Source organism: Molothrus aeneus, chromosome 29 (assembly GCF_037042795.1).
Source record: "Molothrus aeneus isolate 106 chromosome 29, BPBGC_Maene_1.0, whole genome shotgun sequence".
In the NCBI taxonomy this organism is placed as follows: Eukaryota; Metazoa; Chordata; class Aves; order Passeriformes; family Icteridae; genus Molothrus; species Molothrus aeneus.
In genome coordinates, this window is record NC_089674.1 from 394895 (window position 1) to 420678 (window position 25784).

Sequence of the window (25784 nt, forward strand, 5' to 3'; positions counted from 1 at the left end):
ATCCCCTCCAGTGTCCCCCCATTGATCCCCCATTGTCTCCCCATTGTCCCCCCGGTGTTCCCCCATTGTCCCCCCATTGTCCCCTCCGGTGTCCCCCCATTGATCCCCCATTGTCTCCCCAGTGTCCCCCCCAGTATCACCCCGGTGTTCCCCCATTGTCCCCACATTGTCCCCCCGGTGTCCCCCCGGTGCCCCCTCACCCCCCCCGCGCCGGTGCCAGGCCCCGCCCCCCGCGCGCGCCGGGCACACACCCTCGCCTTTGGGCCAATGGGGGCGCGGCGGCGCGGCCACGTCACGGGCGCGGGGGAAGCTCCTCAATGAGCGCGATTGGCGCGGGGAGCGCGCGGCGCTGCCGGGGCCGCTCCGCTCCGACCGCTCCGAGCCGAGCCGAGCCGAGCCGTGCCGTGCCGTGCCGTGCCGAGCCGAGCCGTGCCGTGCCGAGCCGTGCCGTGCCGTGCCGTGCCGCTCCCGCCATGATCGCATCGCACCTCCTCGCTTACTTCTTCACCGAGCTCAACCATGACCAGGCGCAGAAGGTGAGGGGGGTCCCGTGGGGAGCGGGAAGAGTGGAGAGAGGAGAGGTGAAAAGGGGAAAGTGACGAGGAAAAAGGGGAAAAAAAAAGGGGGGGAAGAGGACAAAATGGGGGGAGAGAAAAAGGGAAGAAAAAGAAAGGAGGGGTAAAAGTAAAAACAAAAAAAAAAAAAGAGGGGTAAAAGTAAAAACAAAAAAAAAAAGGAGGGAAAAGAAGGGGAGAGTGAAGAGGGAGAAAGAAGAGAGAAAGAAAAGGGAAGGAAAGTGAAAAGGGGAATAAGTGGGGAAGGAAGAAGGATGAGGAAAATAAGTTGAAAAAAAAAGTAGAAGGAGAAAAAAAGAAAAAAGCAGAAAAGGAATAAAAGAGGGGAAAGGAGTAAATAGAGCAAAAAGAAAGTGGGAAAGTGGAAAAAAAGAAGGGAAGGCGAAATGGGAAAAAAACCCACAAAAACAAAAAAAAAGGAGAAGAAAACCGAAAAAACTTTTCAAAAGGGAAGAGGAGGCGAGATAAGCGGGCGGCGGAGGGGAAGCGGGGCCGGGCGGGCGGAGGCCCCGGCGCTGCCCGGCCGGGGCCGCGTGCGGTACGTGCCGCGGGACCCCGCGTGGCCGGGCGGCGAGGGGGAGGAGGAGGAGGAGGAACGGGAGGAAGGGGAGGAACGGGGGGGTCTCCGCGCCTGTCCCTGCCCGCCGCAGCCGGGACCCCGCGGCCGCCCCGCGCTCCACGTGTCGCCGTTCCCGCCGAGCATCCCCGGCAGCGGCTCCTCCGCTCCCCGCCGGGCCGGGGCACCGGGGCACACACCGGGCCGGGGCACACACCGAGCCGGGCACACACCGGGCCGGGGCACACACCGAGCCGGGGCACCGGGGCACCGAGCCGGGCACACACCGGGACGGGGCACACACCGAGCCGGGCACACACCGGGCCGGGGCACACACCGGGCTGGGGCACACACCGGGCCGGGACACCCAACCGGGGCACCGAGCCCCGCGGGCAGCGGGGTCAGCCCGGGCCACCAGCCCGGAGGTGGCACTTGTCCCTCGGGTCCCCTTCCCCACGCGGTGTCCCCAAGGCGCACGTGTGCCCCCGTCCCCGCACTGACAGGGGTGGAAAACGCCCTTTCGTGTCCCGTTCCTTTCGTTTTGGGGGTGCTGGATCCTTGCTTTGGGGGTGCTGGATCCTTGCTCTGGGGGTGCTGGATCCTGGATTTGGGGTTCTGGATCCTTGCTCTGGGGTCCGGAGCTCCCCGAGCCCGTTCCCACAGTGGCCGCCCTTGGGATGTTGGTCACCCCCCGTCCCGGAGCTCAGGCACAGGAAAAGCTCGGGTGTTCCTGCTCTCCATGGCCCCGGCCTTTGTCTGGCCAGGACAGCGCTTAGGCCGGGCTTAATAAATTATTCCCGGAGGAGAAATGCTGGGTGGGAGGCTCAGGCCGCTCCTGCCGTGCTCTGCTGGCATCTGGGTATAGGGCAGAGAGGAGCTGCCTGTGATTCCCCGCTCTGGGATTTGCTGGTCCGAGAGTGTGAGGCGGTCGGGATTTGCAAAAATCGCCGTAAAAAAAAAAAAACCGAGGGAAATGCTTGGAGAGACAGACCCGGGATAACCCTGGAGATGCTCGCGGGGAAGTGAAACTTGCCACGTTGGCCCTTCAGCGGGGTGAGATCGGAAGGAAACCGAGGCAGAACTTTTAAAAACAAAAAGAAAAAAGCCAAAACCAAAAAAAAAACCCAAAAACCAAAACGAACAAAAAAAAACCACCAAAAAACCAAAAAACAACAACCAAAAAAAAAAAAAACCCACCAAGAAAACCAAACCAAACCAAAAAAAACCACAACCCCAAAAAAGCCCAAAAAAAGGCCAAAAAAACCCCAAACAAACAACAAAAAAAATCACCCCAAAACAAAAACAAAAACAAAAAAACCAAAAGAAAACACCAAAAAAAAAAAAACAACAAACAACCAGACCCAGCCCCAACCTAAACAAAGTGCAGGGAAAAGTTCCCAGGGCAAAGCGATCCGCAAGGAAATACGGGCTCGGCTTCTCCCTGCTCTCGCCGCTGGCCCCGGGGTTGTGCAACAGCCACATCCAGGGTAGGGACGGGGTTGTGTTGTGTAACCCTGGCAGAAATAGGCCAGCGGCGCAGCTCACGCCTTCCTTATCGGGAATGGCTGGGAATGATGCAGGGGCAAAGCCGGGATGGGGAATTCTCCTTCCCTATCCCCTGCGAGAAGCCTCAGGAACCGGCTCCGCGCCCCTCGCGCCTCCCAAACCCCGGTTAAAAAAGGTTGAGATGGGAGGGAGGGAGAGAAAAAAAATATCCAGGAGCTGGGGATGCAGTGGGACACGGCACTGCCCTCCTGGCCGCCTCCACAACTGGATTTTCTGGGATATTTTTAAACAAATTCCCGTGAATCCTCCCGTGAGGCGAAGCTGGGGGAGAGGGGGGAGAAGCCAGCTGTCTGCCCTGGCTGCTTCCACCGGGGCTGGAAAAATCACTCCTGCCTTATAGAGAGCTCCCCAGGCAAAGGGAGAAGCCAGGGAGTCCCCAGCACTGGGGGTGAAATTCTTGGAAAGCTGCAATTTGTTTGGTTGGGTCTTCTTATCAACCCCCTGTATCTGGGACAAAAGACTGTAGGTGGTAGCCTGGGATGTGTTTTCCCTTTGGGTCAGGGAGAAAAGGAGCTCAGCTGGGGTAGAAAAGTGCCTTTTCCAATGGCTGTGGTTTGTGTCCACATCAAGGCCTTGAAAATAGCCTCAAAAATGGGATTTTTTTTCCCCCATTCTTGCCATGGAGCAGCTTTGCCTGCTCTGTCACCCGTCTGGGGGCATATTCCCTCCCTCCCCAGCTCCTGCCCTTTTCCTGCCTGCAAAGTGAGTTGTCCAGACTTATCTAAGCCCCAAGGGATTGTGCAAACTTTAATTAACCTCGGCAGCGTCCTTTGAGATCCCAGCTTGAAAGTTTGCCGCCGCTGCCCTGGGATGTGCCAGCTCACCCTGGCCTTCCTCATCCTCATCCTCATCCTCGTCCTCGTCCTCATCCTCATCCTCGTCACTGGGAAGGGGGGGCTGAGCCTCTCCTCTCCCCCATCCCTCCTTCAAAAGGAGAAAAAATGGGGATGGAATTGATTTTCCTGCATTTGGAAAGCAGGGGCAGGGTTTTAGTTCGTTTTTAGGTGTTTTTTTAGTTTTTTAGTGTTGGTTTTATTTTTTTTTTTTAATTTATTATTCCTTTGCCCAGGGATTAGTTTTACCCAGCTGATTCCTCCCTGCCGGCTGCCTCTGTGGGTGTGGGAGGGGCACCTTTGGCAAATTCCTGGAAAACCAACTCAGCATCTTCCCCCCGAGGCTGCCCAGGCCGGGGGCAGGAGCCAGGCCAGGACAGCTCGTCCCACCTTGGGGGAGCCACCCTGGCTCTCCTTCCCCACCAGAGCTCCCCAGCCTCAGCTTCCCCTGCACAGGGGACGCTCCCACCATCCCAGGGGGGCCCTGGGGCCAGCGAGGCATCCCAAGGACCTTGTGGGTTTAGCAAGGACCATGAGGGGCAGGGACAGCAGCAGCTGGATGCCTCCAGCTGCAGAACTGTGGGGCAGAGTGTTCTCCTGGCCAAACTGGGTTTTATTGGGGTAGTTCCAGCTGCAGAACTGTGGGGCAGAGCATTTTGTGTCTGGACTAGGTTTTACTGGGGTAGTTCCAGTTGCAGAACAGAGGGCAGAGCATCCCCCTGGCTGAGCTGGGTTTCACTGGGGTAGTTGGATGTTTCCACCTGCAGAACTGGAGGGCAGAGCCTTTTCCCAGCTGAGCTGGGTTTTACTGGGGTAGTTCCAGCTGCAGAACTGTGGGGCAGAGTGTTCTCCTGGCCAAACTGGGTTTCACTGGGGTGGTTCCAGCTGCAGAACAGAGGGCAGAGCATCCCCCTGGCTGAGCTGGGTTTCACTGGGGCTCTGGGGCAGCGGGGTCACCTGAGGATGGGCTGGTGGATGCTCCCTGGTGTCACTTCCTCACCATCAGCACCCGGCTCCTCCTCCGGCCTGGATCCAGCTGCTGGCCCGGGGCTGAGGATGAGGAGGAACCGGCCGAGCAGGAAACATCTGACTCACGCAGTGAGGATGACTCCGGGCGGGCGGGCGTGTGTCATCCCAGGCAGCAGCGAGGCAGGGAGGGAGGAGGGCACACACGTGGGCTCGGAGCTGTCCTGGAAGGCCGTGGGTGCCAGCAGGGTGGGGGCAGCCCAGCATCACCCCTGTGTCACCCGGGCAAGGGGACGAGCCGGTTCCCTGCCCTGAGTCACCCTGAGGGGTGGGAAATGGGGACAGGCATGGGCAGCACGGCAGGGACTGGGCATGTGGAGCAGGGGGTGAATCCCCCAGGCCTTCCCCCTGCTCCCTCTGCCCGGCTTTCCCCAAATCCATCACGTCCCACAGGGACTGGGGGGTGGTGGAGGGGAGCATCCCCCTCCCAGGGAGACAGCATCCCCTCAGACTTGAGGGATTCTTGCACAACAGCATGCTCCAAGTTAAAGGCTGGCATGGGGAGGGAAGTAATTTAAAGGAAATATAATTCCCAGCACAAATTTCCCCGGAGAGAGGGGTGACAGCACATGCTGTGGGTTTGGGGGTGTTGCAGCATTCCCCAGGTTTGAACACTGCTCTGTCATCTTGCAGTCAACAAATGTTTGGCTTGGTTGCCAAAAAGGTAAAGAATCTATCTGTCCCAGGAAGCCGCCACCCTCTCCCAGTGCTCTGCTTTTGCTCCAAAATCTGCAGGAATCAGCCACATCCAGCTGAGAACTGCATCGGGAGATGCTGAGGGATGGGGAGCACGTGCTCCTGCCCAGCTTCCTGGCAGCCACGTGGCTCTGGGACAGGGTCCAGATCAAAAGGAAAACAAAAGGCAGACAGCTTCCTCTATCCCAGAACCGGGGTCATTAGCGGGAAAGATGTTTTGGGACCCACAGGAACAAACCTCCCTTCCCCTTCCCCTTCCCCTTCCCCTTCCCCTTCCTGCTGGTGCCAGGAGGGCTGTCCCCCTCAGCAGCCCAGCCCCACGTGCCCGGGAGGTGAGGCTGGCAACCAAAGCTGTTTCTCTGGGGTGCTGTGAGCTCGGCTTGGCTCAGCCCGGTGCCCCAGCAGCAGGGTTTGGGCAGGCTGAGGTTTCCCAGCGGTGCAGCCGGGACAGGCGACCCTGGGCTCTGCTCCAGCATCCGGCGTGGCAATGAGCTGAACCTTGGAGACAGCCTTGAGCCAGGGGATGGGGATTTGCTGGGGTTCGCTTCAAAAACGTGGCATTGAGCTCATTACACCCACAGCTGCTCCGTGATCCGCAGCTTTAACGCGGCGTCCTGGGCTGGGGCATTCCTGGCGCTTCCTTCCTTCCTAAATTCCTAAATTCCTAAATCCCTGCCTCCCTCCCTCTTCAGTTTGTTTGGATTTTCTCGAGGAAACGCCACTGTTTAGGCTGGAAGCTTTCCAGAAACTCAATTGCCCCCTTCAGGATCCCAACCTAGTGGCTTTGTTTGTTTGGAATTGGCAACCTGACCTAAAATGTTCCCTGCACTTCAGAAGCCTTTAAGCAACTGGGAAGGTGTTTTGTGCTGAGAGATGCTCAGGCTCTGGCACTGCAGGCTGAATTCCCCATTTTATCCCATCTTTGTAGCAGTTTGAGGGGCTCTCCTGGGATAACCAAGCATGCCACAGGGAGTTTTGGGGAGGCCAGTGGCCGTGGACAGTCCTTGGTGGGGCCAGGGTGGATTCAGTGGGGAAGGAGCCCTGCTGTACGCCCTGACCTGCTTTAGCTGCCAAGTGGGGTGAGATCCACCTTGGGAGAAGATGATCCAGGTTTTAAGGGCTTTGGAGATTAGGGGGAGGTCGCCCTGCTGCTCAGGCTGGGGTTATTCTGGTGTGGAGGACATGGGGGACGTGCTGAGCAGGGCCTGCCCTGGGGGAAGCGGCTGAAGCCCAGGGGGTTTCCCTGCACTGGGAATTTTGGGCAGGGGCCTTCCCTGCTCTTCAAGCCAGCTTCCCTGGGGTGAGCACTGTGGGCTCTGGGTGGATGGCGTGGGCTGATGACCTTGGCACAGCTCCAGGGCAGGTTCCCACCCCGGGGCTGGCATGGAGCAGAGCCCCAGAGCCACCTCCTGAGCAGTAAATGGAGCTTACTGGTGCCAGTGAGCAGAGCCTCGGCACACGGGAGGGAATTTCCAGCAGGTGAAAGCAAACAGGAGGGCAGGGAGGAGAGGGTTTGACTTCCTGCTGGATAAGGGGAGGCTGGTAAACACCTGGTGCCAGGAAATCTCCAGGTTTCCTTCTCCTTGGCCTTTCCCTCGTGTTCAGCTCCTGGTTTTGGGAAGGAGCTGGGAGCACCAGGAGAAGGGACAGGAGGTTTTACTCAGAGCATCAGGGGATGCAGCATCACTCCTGGAATGCGCTGTGCTGGGCTTTCCTCCATCCCCTGACCTCCCCAGGGGGATCTCAGCTCCCAAATTTCCAACAGAACCCAGGGTGGGGGAACAAAGGATGTGCTGGAGCACCCTGAGCCTGAAGCACAGGCAGGCAAAGCCGCAGCAGGGCTGTTGTGTCCAGCCCAGGGTGGGAGGGCACGTCCCTGAGCCAGGTCAGCCTGGCCCTGGTGCAATTATTTGCCCACAAAATGCCCATTTCCTGCAGCTCAGCCCCATAAAGCGCAGCCCGGGCCCGGTTCCGGTGACCCGGCCTTACGTGCCTGCACGCAGGTGAGCACGCGGGGTGGAGCTTTCCTCCTTGACTTCTCAGGGCTTGCAGCTGCCCTTTAATTAGTGCTGAGTGGAGCTAATTGGAGCAGGGCACGGTTTGGGAGCGGGCAGTGTCCGCCTGCCCCGCTCCCTGCTCCGGCCAGGCTGCCCAGTGCTGCTGCTGCCTGGGGAGGAGCCTTTCCACACCTTCCCAAGCAGGACAGGAGGCTTTGATGCCGATTTTAGAAGCATTCTGCACACCATCAGCTCAAGGGGAGAGCAGTTTCCAGGAACGGGGAGGTGGGGTGGGTTTCTTCCCTCTCCGGCCACGCGCTTGTGTCATCCCAGCCCGGCTTGTGTCACTGCAGCTGCCACCTCTGTCACTGCAGCGGGGTTTGCTCCAGGCTGTGGAGTGGCTCTGGGCTCCTGGGGTGATCTCAGCAGTGCAGAAATGACAGGGCACTGCATTCCTGCCCAGCATCCCCGTGCAGGAGAGGCCCTGGGGTCAAGGTCAAGGTGTGCTGGTGCCGTGCACTGGGAAGGGCTTTGCACCTGGAGAACCTCCTGAGTCACCCCTGAGCTGGGGCTCCTGTTTGGGTGCCCCTGTTTGGGTGTCTGCAGCTGCCTGAGCGGGCAGGAGCAGCTGTGGGTCAGCACTCCCAGCTGGCAGAGCCTGGGCAGGGATGAGGGTGGCCTTGGGAAGGGGCTGGAGCAGGGCTGGGTGGTGCCTGCCATGAGCAATCCAGCCAAGCTGCTGTGCCCTGCACTTGGGGATGGCTCAGAGCCTGCCCCAGCTCCTTGTGTGCACCCCAGCAGCCTCAGGAGGGGCTGGGCACTGTCCTGAGCTGTCCTGAGCTGTCCCATCCCCTGTCCCCAGCCTGACCCCATGTCTTTGTGCCCCTGCAGGTGGACAAGTACCTGTACCACATGCGGCTCTCGGACGAGACCCTGCTGGAGGTGTCCCAGCGCTTTGAGAAGGAGATGGAGAAGGGGCTGGGGGCAGACACCAACCCCACGGCCTCCGTGAAGATGCTGCCCACCTTTGTGAGGTCCACCCCGGATGGGACAGGTACTGCGAGGCCAGAGGGAGGGCTGGGGACACCGCGGCAGGGGTGGCACCGCTGCGGCAGGGGTGGCACCGCCACCAGAGCCACCTTCCCTGCTGGGGCTGAGCGTGGGGACAGGCCTGGCTCCCTGCTCCGCGCTGGGGCTGGAGGGGATCCCAGTTCCTGCTGGCAGGAGGGAGCAGAGAGGGAGGAGGAGGGAGGGAAGCCGCCCTCGCGTGCCCTTGCTGGCAGGACAGAGACAGTCACGGGTCCGGCTCATCAGATTTCATGGGCAGCAGTGCCAGCACTGTCTGAGTGCCACAGGGCCCCGGGCGCTGCAGGGCCCTCACAATGTGGCCTTTCTGCCTCTCCCGAGCTGCCCAGGCCACGCTCCAGCCGGGCACATCCTCCTCCTCTGCTCCCTCCTGGGATGGTGTTTGCAGGGCTCTGAGGATGAGGGAAGAGATGACAATGTTGACTCCATGTTTCAGAAGGCTTGATTTATTATTTTAACATATAACCATTATTAATATTTTACAATAATTTCATAATAGTATAATATTAAGAATATTTTATAAATATTATTATAAATAATTATACATTACAAATATTTTATAATCTTATGATATAAATAATATTTTATAAAACATTATTAATATTTTATAATTATATATATTGTTTGATATACAATTATTATATATAATTTATTATTTTAATATCTATAATTAATATATAATATGTATTGAAACTATACTGAAAGAATAGAAGAAAGGATTTCATCAGAAGGCTGGCTAAGAATAGAATAGAAGAATGATAACAAAGGCTTGTGACTGACTGAGACAGTCTGGACAGCTGGGCTGTGGTTGGCCATTAATTAGAAACAACCACATGAGCCCAATCCCAGATGCACCTGTTGCATCCCACAGCAGCAGATAACCATTGGTTACATTCTGTTCCTGAGGCCTCTCAGCTTCTCAGGAGAAAAAAATCCTAAGGAAAGGATTTTTCAGAAAATATCATGGCTACACCCTGGGGCACCCAGCTGTGCCAGGCCTGGGCTGCCCTTTCCATGAAGGAATTTCCCCAACAATTTAAATGTTGTTTGTAATTCAAACTTCCAATGTGAAGCCATTGCTCTGTCCCTCTACAGCCCTGCTAAAAGCGTCTCCACTTCCCTCTGAGCCCCTCTAATCCTCAGAGCATCCCCTGATCCTGGCCCCCCAGCTGCACCTACACCCCGAAGCTGGGCCTGGCTGCCTGCCCTGGCATTGAGATTCCCATCTATTTAAATGTTGGAGGATATTTTTAATTACAGGCACGGCCAGGAGCCGCCCCTGGGCACAGGAACTGGTGCAGCCAAAGGTGCTGGGTGCAGGTGGAGTGTGTGTCAGCACTTCCAGCAGCCTGGCCCGCCTTGGGAGAGGGAGCAGCCCCTGCCCATGCCCTTACAGGACAGATCCTTGGCTCCCTTCCCTGTTTCCAGCCTCTCCAGTGCCCCAGCTGGCATTTCTCACCCGGGGCAGGGGGGAGAGAGGAGCAGCAGCGTGGAAAATGTCACATGAGAGGGATGCTGGGGCAGTCACGGCCCTGCAGCTGCCCAGGGGGCTGGAAAATGAGGGAGTTTAGAGCAAATCCCAGGGAAATGGGAGCTGGGGTTCCCTGGACCCAGCTCTGAGTGGCATCAGTGGCATCCCCTTGGGTTTTGGGGAGGGGGGAAATCGGGGCTGGGGGCTTGGTGCCAGATCCCTGGGGAGGATCTCAGTGCCCAGGGCTGTGTCCTTCCTCCTTCCCCCTTTTTAAAGCTCCTGGGCAAAGTCTGGCCTGGGCTGGGCACCCGTGCCAGGTGCCAGGGGCTGCTCCCAGTCCAAGGCTGGGTTATTGCTCTGCTCCTGCCCTGCTGTGCCCCAGGGCTCCCAGACATTCACCTGTGGGATGTCCCTGGCTGGGATTAGACCCCGTTTAATGCCCAGCTCTGGGGGGATGAGAGGGGCTTATGGAAATACAAGGTCACACCTGCAGGTTAAGCCAAAGCCCAGCCCTGGCTCTCGGGGGCTTTGCCACTCCACTGTGGTGATAAGAGGGGGGAATTCTGCTTTGAAAGCAGAAGCTCTTCTAAAATCAACTTTCCTTGCTTTGTTTGGCTCTGGCACCCCCTGGAGCAGCTCCATGCCCTGCTGGCAGCAAGGGGATGGGGAGACAGGTCCCAAATAAGCTTCTCCTTGGGGCCCAGCGACTCTCCTGAGGGCCTGCCCTGCTCAGTGCCACCAGCACCCTCCTCCTGCTGCACCCCTGGTGTTTCCAGGCTGCTCTGGGTTCCATTCCTCCTCAATGGGGTTGGTTTAAGGACCTTGTGGTGCAGCCTGTGCTGAGCCCCAGCCTTGCTGGGATGTGATAACCCCAGCCTGGAGCTTCCAGGAGGATGCTGCAGGATTTGTGGGCTCTCCAAAGGGTGGCTCTTGGCAGCACCTTTCCCTTGCCTGGGGGCTCAGCTCTTTCCCTGCTCCTGTGGCACAGAGCCTTGAAAGGCTTGGAAGAAAATTCTGTTTTGATGCCCAGGAAACATGGGGGGTTCCCACATCCCAGCAAGGCTTCCCAAGGAAGTTGTGTCTGCCTGGAAGCGTTCAAGGCCCGGCTGGATGGGCCACAGGCCCGGTGGAAGGGCAGGGGAGTGGAGCTGGGTGCTCCTTAGGGTCCCGTTCCCTGATGCCATGAATTATCTGGAGCTGCAGTGGGAGATGTCAGGGTCTGCAACTCCCTGGCCAAGTCTGGGCCTCCCAGCTTTTCCCCTTCCTCTTGTTTTTCAGCAATCCCCCTTGCCAGAGGATTCCCAGGCAGTGGAATTGGGCCGGAAGCCTTGAGGGGGGATCCCTGAGGTGCTGGGACAGGATCCCCCAGACCAGGAGCACACCAGGCTCCCCAGGCACTCATCCCTCACCCTTTGCCAAGAGCAAACAGCCCCTGGGCCCAGGGCTCTGTGTTTGCCCTGCCTGTTTGGCTTGTGGGCTCAGCACCAGGGCTGATACCTTATCACAGACCTGGCAGCCCAAACTGGGGGCAGTGCCCGCACCTGGCACCCACCACGCGCTCCAGGCATGGCTGGGAATGTTCCCAGGGAGCCTTCCCTGCCCTCTTCCTCCTGCAAAGCAATTCCACCCAGGAATTTCCCCCAAACTGCCCTTTTTTGGGATCCTGCTGGGTTACCCCCAAGGAGCCGAGGCCTTGTGCCCCTCTTTGCTCCTCTTATCCCCAGTGGATTTATCAGCCCCCTGAGGTGTTCCATGTGCCCTGTTGGTATTGATCAGCCTCTGGGGATGCCCATTCTGGGGCTGTTTCCAGCTGGGGTCTCTGGGATGCCCATTCTGGGGCTGTTTCCAGCTGGGCTCTCTGGGGATGCCCATTCTGGGGCTGTTTCCAGCTGGGGTCTCTGGGATGCCCATTCTGGGGCTGTTTCCAGCTGGGGTCTCTGGGGATGCCCATTCTGGGGCTGTTTCCAGCTGGGGTCTCTGGGATGCCCATTCTGGGGCTGTTTCCAGCTGGGCTCTCTGGGGATGCCCATTCTGGGGCTGTTTCCAGCTGGGGTCTCTGGGATGCCCATTCTGGGGCTGTTTCCAGCTGGGGTCTCTGGGGATGCCCATTCTGGGGCTGTTTCCAGCTGGGGTCTCTGGGATGCCCATTCTGGGGCTGTTTCCAGCTGGGGTCTCTGGGGATGCCCATTCTGGGGCTGTTTCCAGCTGGGGTCTCTGGGATGCCCATTCTGGGGCTGTTTCCAGCTGCAGTCCCCGGTGGTGCCGATGGCTGGGCTGGGTCCGGGGCTGCCTCTCCAGCCCGGGGCTGTTTCCAGCCGCAGTGCCTGGAGGTGCTGCTGGTCTCTGCATACCAATGGCACCGATGGCCCGAGGGTTTTGCTCCCTTTGTGCCTCACAAAGCGGCCCCGGCAGCCAGCGCAGCACATTCGGGGCTCTGAGTGCTGAGAGAGGCTTTGCCCTGCCCCAGAACAGCCAGCTGGGCTCTTTTCCCTGCCCAGAACAGCCAGGGGACAGCCCTGGGGCTGCCCTTGGAGGAGCCTCGTTGGAGCCCTGGGGACTGGGAATTTCAGATTTTCCTCTGGCCCCCAGGAGAACTCTGCATTGAGCTGAGGCTGTGGGGAAAACTTCCAAAACTGAGTGATAGCACTGGGATTGTGGGGGGTGTGGGGTTTGGATAGAAGTGTGTGATACCACAAAAAAAAAACCTTTGAGTTTAAGATTTTAGAATATAGGAAAATCTATAAAGCAAGAGGGAGTTCTTAGGGTGGAGGCTGGTCCTTCTTCCTCCCCTTCTTCCTCCCCTTCTTCCTCCCCTTCTTCCTCCCCTTCTTCCTCCCCTTCTTCTTCTTCTTCTTTTCCTTCTCCTTCTTCTCCTTCACCTCCTTCCCCATGGGTTTGGGTGGTTTTGTGTAATTTTATAAAAAAGTCCCCGTTGCAGGCCACAGGTGGTTGGTTATTGGGTTAAAAGTAAAGATAATTTCAGTGTCATTTCTTAATTGGACAGCTTATCCTTAAAAGGCCTTGGAGAGGGAGAGACAGGGCTCCATTTTTAGTTTGTTGGAGTGAAGTGCTGCAGAGCTCAGGGTTTGTGAGAGTGTAACAGAGATAAGAGCCAATAAACATCTGAGTCCCAACAAGAAACTCTGCCTTGCACGTTTAACCCCAGCCCTGGCCAAAAAAGAAGCAAAGATTCCACAGCAGCTCTCCCTGGAGAAGGCAGCAGTGAGGCCCCAGAACTTTGGGATTTTCTCCCTCCCTGGTTTCCCGCGGGCGTGTGGCATTCCTGGGGCAGGGAGGGAGCCTGGGCTGGGCTGAGGGGTTTTAGCACAGCAAAAACCAGGCTGAGGAGTTCCCGCAGCTGCCATCAGGGTTTAACCCCTTGGGAGGGAGGTTTAGGAGCCTCCAGGAGCATCAGTGGGGTCAGGAATGGCTCTGCTGGAGCCTGAGGCTGGGGCTCATCTTCCCTCAGATCCCTGCTGGTCTGGGATTTCTGGGTGGGATTCATGCCCCAAAGCATCAGTGATGGTCAAAATATTGATCCTCTGTGCGGGCAGGGAATGCAGCGACTGCTCCAATAAAACAGCGAAAAAATAGAATAATGGATAAAATACTGAAATATACTCAAAGCCTGACCTTTTCCTGGTGCCTGGGAGGGGGTGGCGAGCTCAGGGCTCTGTGCACAGAGGAATGAACGGGCTGTCCTTGTCCTGACCCACAGAGGACGGCGATTTCCTGGCCCTGGACCTGGGGGGCACCAACTTCCGAGTGCTGCGGGTGAAGGTGTCGGACAACGGGCTGCGCAAGGTGGAGATGGAGAACCAGATCTACGCCATCCCCGAGGAGCTGATGAGGGGCAGCGGGGTCCAGGTGGGCTCCTGGGGGGCTCCTGGGAATCCCCGGCAGCCAGCGCTGGGCACGAGGGATGTGGCATCCCCTCACAGTGGGGCCCTTTGTCACTCTCTGCCTTTTTTCCAGCTTTTTGACCACATTGCTGAGTGTTTGGCCAACTTCCTGGACAAGCTGCAAATCAAAGACAAGAAGCTCCCCCTGGGCTTCACCTTCTCCTTCCCATGTCACCAGACCAAGCTGGATGAGGTGGGTCCCTTTCTCCTGGGATCTGCAGGGGCAGGGGGTGATGCTGCCTCTCCCTGCCCTTATTCCCCCCATGGGATCTTCAGGGGCTGGGGGTGATGCTGGCTCTCCCTGCCCTTATCCCCCCCATGGGATCTGCAGGGGCTGGGGGTGATGCTGCCTCTCTGTCTCCCCTCTAGGAAGGGCAGGGGGTGGCTCCATGGAGCTCGGCAGCCCCAGCACGTCCCCCTGTCCTCTCTCCTGGCACTCCATGGAGCCCCAGTGGCTCCGGGGGGATTAATGCTCTCCTCCTGCGGGCCCGGGGATGGGGAAATGCAGAAATGCAGGAGGAAGGGTCTGTGCCCCCTGGCCCCGCTTGGGGTCACAGCGCTCAGTGCCTCAGTTTCCCCAGCTCTAAGGCTGGGCGGGTGTCTGCCTCCCTAAGGGGCTGTGGCCATAGGGTTGGAGATTTCAGATCTTTGAAATTGAGTTGGAATTGGTTGGAGATTTCAAATCTTTGAAACTGAGCTCTTTTCCTCCCCCCAGGGCTCAGCTCAGCCCCCGGCCAGGTGCCTTTGGCCACAGGGGACTGCGAGCCCCCCACCCCATAGGGATCATTCCAAAGGCACAGAGAGCCCCCCACCCCACAGGGCTGGGTCAAGGAGCATTCCATAGGCACAGCCAGCCATCCGCCCCTCAGGGCTGGGTCAAGGAGCATTCCTTGGGCTCGTGAACAAGTTTTGCTGCAGGGCTCAATCAAAGCCGGTCATGGGAAGCACGTTCCTGCTGCTGGGGCAGCAACGAGCAGCTCACATGTTGTTTGGTGGCCATAAACTTTATCTGGCACGGAAGCTGCGGCTGATAGCGCAGCTGGTGAGCTGATAACGGGGAGCTCCCCCCCTGCAGGGCCACATGTGCCCCGTGCCAGGAGCCAGGGGTCACCTCCAAGCCTCCTCTTGCTGTTCCCCTGCAGAGCATCCTCGTGACGTGGACCAAGGGGTTCAAGTGCAGCAGCGTGGAGGGCAGGGACGTGGTGTCCCTGCTGCGCAGGTCCATCAAGAAAAGAGGGGTAAGAGCCTGGGCTGGGGGCACACGGCTCCTGGCCGGGACACCTGGGCTCCCTGGAGGTGTTCTGGTCAGTTTTGTCTCTGTTGGGTCAACCTCTCTCCTTTCCACCACGTCAGGACTTTGACATCGACATCGTGGCCGTGGTGAACGACACTGTGGGCACCATGATGACCTGTGGCTACGATGACCACAACTGTGAAGTTGGCCTCATTGTTGGTGAGCTGCAGCAAGGAGAAAGACGTTCTGGGGGTGTTTCCTGGGCTCCAGCAGAGCCAGAGGGAGATCCTGCTTCTTGCAGGCCTCAGGGTCTCTGGGGGGAAAAAGAGAGGGGGATATCAGTGCTGGAAAACCAGCATTGCCCAGAGTTTGTGTGCTTTGGTGTGTTGGGCTGTGGCCATAGGGAAATTGGGAATAATGGGGATGGGGAATAATGGGAATGAGCAATAATGGGAATGGGGGATAATGGGAATAAGGAATAATGGGAGTGAGGAAAAGCAGTGTCCCCGCTCACCCTGTGCCCCTGCTTGGCCCAGGAACTGGAACCAACGCCTGCTACATGGAGGAGATGAGGCACATCGACCTGGTGGAGGGGGACGAGGGCAGGATGTGCATCAACATGGAGTGGGGAGCCTTTGGTGACGACGGGGTGCTCAACGACATCCGCACCGAGTTCGACCGCGAGATCGACATGGGCTCGCTCAACCCTGGCAAACAATTGTGAGCACATTCTTGGCTCGGGCTCGTGGTTTGCTCTGCATTGTCCATCCTCCCACAGTTACTGGGACCGGGGAGGTCAGCCCAGCTAACTGGGTCAGCGTGTCCTCTGTCACTGGTGCAGAGAGGGGCTGTGTCCCAGAGCAGGGCTGTGTCCCAAAGCGGGGCTGTGTCCCAAAGCAGGGCTGTACTAAGCCAGCTGTACTAAGCCAGGACTGTCCTAAACCAGCCCAAACCATTCCCTGATTCCACCCCATGCCTCCTCATGGGCAGGTTTGAGAAGATGATCAGCGGGATGTACATGGGGGAGCTGGTCAGGCTCATCCTGGTGAAGATGGCCAAGGATGGGCTGCTCTTTGGGGGAAGGCTCACGCCAGATCTGCTCACCACGGGCCACTTTGAGACCAGATTTGTGTCTGCCATTGAGAAGTAAGTAGGACCCAGGGGTTTCCTGTGTCCCAGCCCGGGCTGCCGCTCACAGAAGCTGCGCTGCCAGGTACGAACTCCCTTTCTGTGGTTCCAGGGAGAAGGAGGGGCTGCAGAAAGCCCACGAGATCCTGAGCAAGCTGGGGCTGGAGCCGTCGCACGAGGACTGCGTGGCCACGCTGCGCATCTGCCAGATCGTGTCCACGCGCTCGGCCGCGCTCTGCGGGGCCACCCTGGCCGCGGTGCTGCGCCGCATCCGCGACAACAAGGGCGGCGACAGGCTGCGCTCCACCGTGGGCGTGGATGGATCTGTGTACAAGAAACACCCTCAGTGAGTGTGGGACAGGGGGCTGGGGACAGGGACAGGGACAGGCTGCGCTCCACCGTGGGCGTGGATGGATCTGTGTACAAGAAACACCCTCAGTGAGTGTGGGACAGGGACAGCAGGGGCTGGGGACAGGGACAGGGATGGGGATGAGGACAGGGATGGGGACAGGGACAGGGATCTGGAGGTGCTGAGGACAGGGACAGGGCCATGGATTCTGGGGTGCTGGGGACAGGGACAGACAGGGATCTGCTGCTGCCAGCAGTGCGCACAGCTCGGCACAAGAGAAGCGCCCCCAAATATCCCCTCGGGCCCCTCGTTTGGACCCCAGGGTGTCCCCAGAGGGTCACGCTGAGGTCCCCTCTCCTCCTCCTGCCCAGCTTTGCCCGCCGCCTCCACAAGACCGTGCGGAAGCTGCTGCCCGACTGCGAGATTCGCTTCATCCGCTCCGAGGACGGCAGCGGCAAAGGGGCGGCCATGGTGACCGCCGTGGCCTACAGGCTGGCTGCACAGCACCAGGCCCGCCAGAAGATCCTGGAGCCCCTCAAGCTGAGCCACGAGCAGCTGCTGGAGGTGAAGGAGAGGATGAGGATAGAGATGGAGAAAGGGCTGGGCAAGGAGACGCACGCGGAGGCGACGGTGAAGATGCTGCCCACCTACGTGTGCTCCACTCCCGATGGAACAGGTGATGTGTCCTGTGTAAAGCCCCTGTGCGTGAGCCTGTGCAGGTCCTGCATCCTTGGGAGGGGCTGGATCCTCTGCTGTGGCCGGTTCCTCTTTGTGGTGGGAGTGGCACAAACCTCCAGTTTGGTACTGGGCAGAGCACTGAGCCTCTGGGACGTTCTGCACCTGATTTAACACAAAGCCTGGCCACAAATCCTGCCACAGCATTCCCTCCACCCTCATCCCGGGTTGTGCTCTTGGCTCTTCCTGTGGCTTGGGCGAGTGCCTGGCCTTGGCTTGAAACTGGTGCTGAGGGCCAGGAGCTGGACTTCAGTGATCCCCGTGGGTCCCTTCCAACTCAGGTTTATGATTTGAAGCCTCACCATCACCGAGTGTGGAGCAAACCTCTCCATCCTCCTCCTACCTGCAGCCCCTGTTCCTGCCTATCCCCAGTCACGTCTGCATTTCCATCCCTCTCCCTGGAGGAGGGCAGGTCCCTGTCTGCTCCGTGCCCCGCCCTGGATGCCCCGTGCTGGGATCTCTCCTGATGATCCTTCTTGGCTTGCAGAAAAGGGAGATTTCCTGGCCCTGGACCTGGGAGGAACCAACTTCCGCGTGCTGCTGGTGCGCGTCAGGAACGGGATGCGGCGCGGGGTGGAGATGCACAACAAGATCTACTCCATCCCCGTGGAGATCATGCAGGGCACGGGAGAGGAGGTCAGTGTGGGCAAACGGAGAGGGGAAGGGGCCTCTTCCCTGGGCTGGCTGCAGCAGGGCTGACCACGGAGCTGGTTTTGCCTTTGCAGGGAGAAAAGCCAGGAGTGGGGAGGGCTGGTGCTCTCCTGGCCTTAGAACAGCCAGCTGTGCCCAAGGCTCTGGAGTTTGGGAAGCTGGAGCCTGGTTTTTAGGTTAGAAATGGTGTTATTCCCAGACATGAGTGAGCCTCCCTGAATCCCACACGCTCCACAAGGGCAGATAAGCATCATCCCCATTTCCCAGATAGGGAAACCACAACACAAGCAGTGAGATGTTTGGAAAGTTTTGCAAAGCCCTCCAGGCAGTGCTTGGGGACTGGGAGTATCCCAGCAGACTGGGCTGGAGGGCCCTGGGGATCCCTTGCAGAGGGACTGGGTTCCTGTGTCCCCTCCCTGCTGGCCCCCAGCCCTCCAGGGACCCGTGGGTGGAGATAATGCAGGGATTTGGCCACGCTGTGGGTGGGGAAGAGGGAGAGCTGAGCTTTTTGGGGTTGCTCACCTCCCACGTCCTGCTCTGTTCCAAGTCCTGGGAGCAATTTGAACACTCCAGCAGGCCTGGGAATGGGTCAGAATCCCCAGAAATCTGGCTTCCAGCTGGGCTCTGGCTGTGGTGGTAACTGCTCTCTTTGGCTTTGCTCGTCCAGCTCTTTGACCACATTGTCCACTGCATCTCGGATTTCCTGGAGTACATGGGGATGAAGGGCGTGTCGCTGCCGCTGGGATTCACCTTCTCCTTCCCTTGCCAGCAGAACAACCTGGACGAGGTAACCCCACCCCTCCTGGCAGCTTCCCTGGCTGTGCCTCCCACCTGCTCCTCAGGGGGACTCACTGGGGGCTTTTTCCCCACACCAGGGAATTCTCCTGAAGTGGACAAAAGGTTTCAAGGCGACGGGCTGCGAGGGAGAGGACGTGGTGGGGCTGCTGAAGGAGGCCATTCACAGGAGAGAGGTGAGCAGCCACAGGGCTGGGAGAAGCTGGGCTGCTCCCACATCCTGGCTCTCTTTGGCATCATTAATTGGCCTGTAAAACAAATTACTGGGCTGAGCTCAGCGTAATGAGTGTCGGAATTCTCACAGCCGCCCTTACTCATCACTTGAGGTTGGATTTTCAGACCCTGGAGCTACGGGCTGGCTCCTGGCCAGGGCTGGAGCAGACTTGTCTGGCCCTGAGCTCAGGAGACACCGGCGCAGTTCCTCAGCACAGACCACCCCGAGCTCCTGCCCAGGGGCTGCTCCTGGCAGGGCTGACCCAGCTGCAGGTGTCTGAGCTCTGAGCTCTACCTGCAGGCAGCTGGGGCTGGGGCAAGGCCGTGGGTGCCTCTGTGTCCGTGGAGGTGGATGGTCATGGAGGACGAGGGAGAACGGTTTTAAACTAAAAGAGAAGAGACTTAGGTTGAATGTTAGGGAGGAATTCCTCCCTGTGAGGGTGGGCAGGCCCTGGCACAGGGTGCCCAGAGCAGCTGGGGCTGCCCCTGGCTCCCTGGCAGTGTCCCAGGCCAGGATGGACAGGGCTGGGAGCAGCCTGGGACAGTGGGAGGTGTCCCTGCCATGGCAGGGGGAGAATGGGATGAGCTTTAAGGACCTTTCCAGACCATTCCACGATTCTGTGACTCTGTGACTGCCACACTCACCAGACAGCCAGGTGCTTTCCCAGCCATGGGAACAGACTCAGCAGGAATTCCAAACCCTCCAGGAATAACTCCTGCAATCCATCCCTCTGCAGGAATTCGACCTGGACGTGGTGGCAGTGGTCAATGACACCGTTGGCACCATGATGACCTGTGGCTACGAGGATCCCTACTGTGAAGTTGGGCTGATTGTCGGTGAGAACTGAACGTTCCTTGTGCAGCTCCTGCTCCGTGGTGCCACCCCTGCCCTGCCCTGCCCTGCCCTGCCCTGCCCTGGGGGGCACCGGAGGTGTCCCAGGTGTCCCCCTGATCCCGCTCCTCTCCGCAGGCACGGGCAGCAACGCCTGCTACATGGAGGAGATGAGGAACGTGGAGCTGGTGGAAGGGGACGAGGGCAGGATGTGTGTGAACATGGAGTGGGGGGCCTTTGGGGACAGCGGCTGCCTGGATGACATCCGGACGGAGTTCGACGTGGCCGTGGATGAGCTGTCCCTCAACCCTGGCAAGCAGAGGTGGGTGGTGGCTCTGGGGGGCTGGAAGGGGCCCAGTGGGGCTGAGGGCTGAGCAGTTCTGCCCCAGCAGCTCCTTGGTGGATCCAGGGCATGATGAGCAGGACACCGAGGTGTCCCTTGTCCCCTGCCCGGGGTGGGGGCCGTGCTGCTGAGGGGATTGTACAGAGGCCACCTGGCAGAGCTGGAATCCCCAGCCAGCCCAGTGTCCCTTCCTGTGCTGATGCCCAGCCTCATCCTCTCTTGCCCAGGTATGAGAAGATGATCAGTGGGATGTACCTGGGGGAAATCGTCCGCAACATCCTGATGGACTTCACCAAGAAAGGGCTGCTCTTCCGGGGACGGATCTCAGAGAGGCTGAAGACCAGAGGGATCTTTGAGACCAAGTTCCTGTCCCAGATAGAGAGGTGAGCGAGCACCCGCTGCCAGTCACTCAGAGCAGGGATGGAATGTGGGGGACGTGCCCCCGTGCTTGGTGTGGAGCCAGGGCAATACAGGATGGTGCCCCACAGATAAATCAGCAGAGCCCACGTGGTTGGTTGTGTGCAGAGACAAGGAGAGGCTGCCTGGGGCTGGCAGCACAGATAGCTCTTTATCTGCCCTGGGCAGGGTTGCAGGGGTGTCACACTCTGCTGGCTTTGTCCTGAAACAGCCTCCCCAACCAGGATGTGACACCAGGCCACGTCCAGGTCTGAAAGCTGAGGTTTTGGGGGGCTGTAGGGCCACCCCAGGCACTGCTGGGCAGGGCGAGGATGAGGAAGGGGAGGCTGCACGTCCCAGCCGCTCCCTCCTGACGCTGCCCCCACCCCGTGTCCCCGCAGCGACTGCCTGGCCCTGCTGCAGGTGCGCTCCATCCTGCAGCACCTGGGCCTGGAGTCCACGTGCGACGACAGCATCATCGTCAAGGAGGTGTGCACGGTGGTGGCGCGGCGCGCGGCCCAGCTCTGCGGCGCCGGCATGGCCGCCGTGGTGGACAAGATCCGCGAGAACCGCGGCCTGGACTTCCTCAAGGTCACCGTGGGCGTGGACGGGACGCTCTACAAGCTGCACCCTCAGTGAGTGCCTCTGGCTGTGCTCCCCGGGCAGGTGGGGGCTCGGGGGGAAGGTTCAGGGGGTAATGAGGGAGGATTGAGGTGTTCTGGGGGCTTGAGGGATGCCAGGAGCTCGCTGACCCAAACTTGAGGCCCTGCAGGAGTCAGCTGCTCCCTTAAGGACAGGGGCTCCTCCAGTCCCACTGGGCCTGACCCAGACGTGGCGACCAGGCTCAGCCAGGGCTCCAGGTCATGGGGATGGGTCATGGAGGTTCATGGCCACACAAATGGCCCATGCCAGAGCTGGCCGGCTGGTGCTGCTTGGCACTGGAGCTCAGACAGGGACTAAGGCACTGAGCTGAGCCTAAATAAGGCTCAGGAGCCCATGGGCAAAGGGAGGCACTGAAAACTCCCCCCAGGTGGGGCTGGTCAGGACTGTTGAGGCTCAGTAGTGCTCCCAGGGCTTGGTGGGCCTTGAGATGGGGCTGGGTTTAGTCCTGAGTGAAGGCACAGCACAGTCGTGTTGTAACCATGGGCCTGGGCTGAAGTGTGGACACTTGGGCTTTCTAAGCTTCATCCCTGACCATCCATCCATCCATCCATCCATCCATCCATCCATCCATCCATCCATCCATCCATCCATCCATCCATCCATCCATCCATCATCCATCCATCCATCCATCCATCCATCCATCCACCCGTCCCTCCCCTCGGGGTCTGCGTTGCTTTTCGAGGCTCTGTGAAGGCACATTAGGGGTTGGGACTGACACCTTCACCCTGTGGCTGGTCAACTCAGAGCCTCTCCCTCTCCTTGCCCCGCAGCTTCTCCACGGTGCTGCAGGAGACAGTGAAGGAGCTGTCCCCCAAGTGTGAAGTGACCTTCCTGCAGTCGGAGGACGGCAGCGGCAAAGGCGCCGCGCTGATCACGGCCGTGGCCTGCCGCATCCGCGAGGCCGGCCAGCGGTAGAGGGAAGCAGGTTTGCCCCAGAGCTTGGTTTCAGCAGAACAGGACGTTTCCTCACCCAACCCCTCCCTCCTCCCTCTGCACACACTCACACACCCCCTCCCCTCCAAGCAGACTCGTAGCTTTACTCGTTTTCCGGGGCACCACGGTGGGACTGGAGACGCCGCCGTGGGCTCTGTACCAAGTGTTGTCGTAGGAGTTTCCTTGCATGCCATAAAACCAGCTGTCGAGTAAAGCTCACAGTGTCCTTTGGCTTCTCCCTGCATTCCCAGGTGGAGCTGGAGCTGTCCCACCTCCGTCACACCCCAGCTCTCCTCCCACCACTGGCCCTCCCCTAGCAGCAGTAGGGATAACACTCGGATAATTCAGACACTGCATTGTCACTTTAACAGAACCTATTTATGTGTGTCGGAGCCGTAGCTGTCCGTGCTGTAGAAGCAAACCTCTAAGATTGGGCTAAAGACCTCCACTAGTCTTTTACCCTGATCAAGGCTGTATTATTTCCATGAAAGTCATGGTAACTCTTAAAGCACAGGGTGCAGAGTTCCACGGGCGTGGCTGTGGCTGCACTGGAGGTACCGCGTACCTCCCTTGGTGAGCGGCCCCAGGGGAGCTGCAGGGCCCCTCAGCCACCCCAGCAGAGCACGTGCCTGGAAATAATTGGGGACTCAGGGTCTGATCCCATTTCCTGACCTCTCCCCCTACAATAGTGTGTAGGAATGTGGCGTGTGTAGGGTCGTGTTCCCCCCGGGCACCTCCAGCCCGTCCCTGCTGCACGCGTGGGCTCCAGGAGCCACGGGTCAGTGTCTGCCCTGCCAAGCCCCACACCCGTGGCCGTGGCTGCCCTTGGCGTGGAGAGTCTGGTTTGCTTTGTGTCTGTGAAATAGTTCTGCGGCTGCAGCCTTTAGGTGGCACCTGATTTATACACTGTATATTTATGTTTTAAGAGATCTGATGTCTTTTTATGTACATAGTCTTGGGGGGGTTGTATCACTTAGTTTTAATGTCACCTTTTCATGTTGTTGAAGAAGAGTACAGAGTAATTATTTTCTTCTTTTTGTTTTTTTTTTCTTCTGTCATGTAATTTTTTTTTTTTAATTTAAAATTTTCTTGGGGTAGACTGGAGAAAGAGACCCAAATACCTGAGGAACTGTTGTACAAGAGGTTTGGGCATTCTGACTTTATCACCAGGACAAAAGGGAAAGCAGCAGGAAGCCAGGGCGTGCAGGGGCCCTGCGGTGATGCTGGTGGCTTCAGGCTGGGTTTAACCTCAGCAGAGGTTTTGTTTTGTCCCCTGCCCTCCCCAGCTGTGCTCTGGAAGGTCACATCCACGGGGGTGTGGCATAGCCAGGGCCCTGCAGGTCCCCCTGTGCCCGCAGCATCACCTGTGTGCCATGGCCCAGTGCAGGGATCCGTTTTTGCCAACAGGAAACTCTGGATGAACTAAAAGCTGCAGTGAGAGGAGGCAGACGGAGGGTGGGGGGGATTTTCTGTAAATATTTAGCAGAAGTTAATGAAATTTCAGTGATGTACAAAAAAAAAATATAACTAATAAACCCCACAAACAGCCCTTCAGATTGGAGGATAGAGTTTTGTCTATTTTTATGTATATTTTTATACTGCTTGGGGTAACCTCATTACCAAAAGTCTCTCTTCTGTGTTGGGGGTAAAGTTCAGTAGCACAATTTTAAAGGAAAATTACTCTTTTGGGCATTTTAAATGCTTATTTTTTTATAAGCCTCAAGACAATTATAACAAATAAAACCTGTGTATAGAAATGATGTAAGAAACCAAGTTTAGTGGAAGTTTTAGAAGCTGTCAAATAAATCTTTGAAGGATGATACAGAAATCCTCTAATCTGGTACCAAGCAGTTTTGTGTGATTTTTTTTTTCCTCAGAAAACCAGAATTTTGCCTACTGAAAAATCAAACCAGAAATCTTTTTAGCTGCTGCACTGTGCAGAGTTGCATTAGTGGCTGTTTTTACTCTTAGCCAGCTGTGCCCCTGCTGAAATCCATAGTGTTTTCATCTGTTAGTGAGTGAAATTTTACAGTTTTGGGGGCAGAATGGAAAGGGCGGGGATCCGAGCAGCCCTGCCTTTGAGCAGGGAAAGGCCAGGGTGAGAGGGGAACTGGGGAGCTGAGGTGCCTGGCCTGGAGCACCACAGTCCCCTCACCTGCCTGGGCTGAAGGAGGGGCTGCAGCTCACAGGGGTGAGGAGGAGGAGGAGGAGGAGGAGGATCACCCTTGTGGGTGCTGGATTTTCGGCTGGGCTTGGTCAGAGGGACACCCCCTGGCTCCCCAAGGCTCCCCCAAGGCTGGGAAGCTTCTGCTTAGGCTCAGAATCAAGCAGGGTCTGCAATGCTCCTGGTTCAAAGCGTGGCAGGACAGCTGTGGGTGCAGGCCCACCCTCCCTGGGGCTGCAGGGGGTCTGGGGAGCCCCTGGAGGGGTTTGGGAGCCCCTGGAGGGGTTTGGGAGCCCCAGGGGGACCAGCCCTGCAGGGGTTGGATGTCCAGCCCAGCTGGAAGCAGAACCTCACGCCAAAAACGTCGCCATGGGATGTTCTGTGAATGTGTTTAAAATGAAGAAGGGAAGATTAAATCCTAATTACTGATATGAAGGGAAGATCAAATGATTATCTGTGGGGACAGACAGACAGACTGCTCAGCCTGATTTGTCTCCCCTGCAGCAAGAAGTGCCGCTTTGTGGGTTTAGGATGGTTTTGTTTTGCTTGGTTGTTCCCATCTGGATGCATTTTCTTTGCTTTCCGGGGTGCTGGAACGTTCCCTGGCCACGCGGGCAGGAGGGAGCAGAGTCTCTGCCCTTCCCTCCCTGGCAAATCTCCCCTCCTTGGTACTTTGGACAGGATTTTATTGGGCTTCTAAAATATGTGTACATCTATATAAACACAATCAGCAAATTACTGAGACTTGCAAGCAGAATTTGCCTGTTCCCTTCCTGGAGCCCAGGCTGGGAGGAGAAGCTCCGTGGCCCGAGGGTATCAGAGGGGCACAGATCCCTGGCCTGGCAGCAGCTCAGGTGCAGTTTGACCCGAGATAACTCGGTGCCTCCTCTCCTCCCTTATCAGGCAATCCAAACCCATCTGGCTGTCACAGAGATAAGGGGGTGAAAGGTCCAAGTGCACAGCAGGGGAGAGGTGCAGAACGGTGCCAAGTGCACTGTGCGGGGGCTGTCGGTACAAGATTACACCAAAATAACCTGGAATTTGGGGAGCCCTCAGCCCAGTCCCCTCCAGACAAGGAAAATGCCTGCTTTGGGCAGATCAGTCGCTTGCTCTGTCATAAAAATGGGCACTGAAGGCAAAAAGAGGCAATTCCTGTCTCAAGGTAAATTGGAGAGAGGAAAATTCTTTCTCTTGTGACATCCCTGACCAGCCTGAAATCTTTCTGGCCTGAAGCAAAGAAAATGCACCTGGATGTGGGCCTGGGTCTGTGCGGGCAGGGGAGTCCTAAAGCCAAAGACTGTGTGGCTGCTGGCAGAAACGAGTGCTGTAGATTCACCTGATGTTGTTCTCTCGTGTTTACAATATTTATTTTAGCAATTGACTGCAATGATATTATACATAGGCTTCCTTATTTTTGTACTTTTCATACCTGAGTGTGGTGTTGTACTGCTCAGCTCCCCTCGGCCACCACTGCTGCTCCTCAGTGACAATAAAGCAGAGAAAAACAACCACCACCCACTGCTGGGCTCAGTGTCGTGTGTCTGCGCCCCTGAGCTCCCCCGTGCCCCCCAGCAGTCCCAGCCCACCCCAAATCCCTGCTGCTGCTGGCCCCTGGCACTGGCACTGCCCCGCGGCCAGGA

The 25784-nt window shown here is 57.9% G+C and overlaps 1 protein-coding gene across 2 annotated transcripts; it reads left to right on the forward strand.

Annotated features, from left to right (window-relative positions):
* Window positions 1–369: 369 nt before the first annotated feature.
* On the forward strand, window positions 370–25658 carry LOC136567763 (hexokinase-2). Of its 2 annotated transcripts, XM_066567470.1 has the most exons (18): window positions 370–536; window positions 8141–8303; window positions 13525–13673; window positions 13782–13901; window positions 14851–14946; window positions 15062–15161; window positions 15479–15662; window positions 15933–16088; window positions 16183–16416; window positions 16791–17095; window positions 17642–17790; window positions 18473–18592; window positions 18681–18776; window positions 19551–19650; window positions 19784–19967; window positions 20216–20371; window positions 20786–21019; window positions 21818–25658. In XM_066567470.1, exons 1-18 carry the CDS (start codon window positions 474–476, stop codon window positions 21960–21962), a joined length of 2754 nt encoding a protein of 917 aa, XP_066423567.1. In that variant the 5' UTR covers window positions 370–473; the 3' UTR covers window positions 21963–25658. The 2 variants fall into 2 exon arrangements, with proteins under 2 accessions (XP_066423567.1, XP_066423568.1); XM_066567471.1 differs by lacking the exons at window positions 370–536; window positions 8141–8303; window positions 13525–13673; ... (4 more) ...; window positions 15933–16088; window positions 16183–16416 and adding an exon at window positions 16466–16508.
* Window positions 25659–25784: the final 126 nt, after the last annotated feature.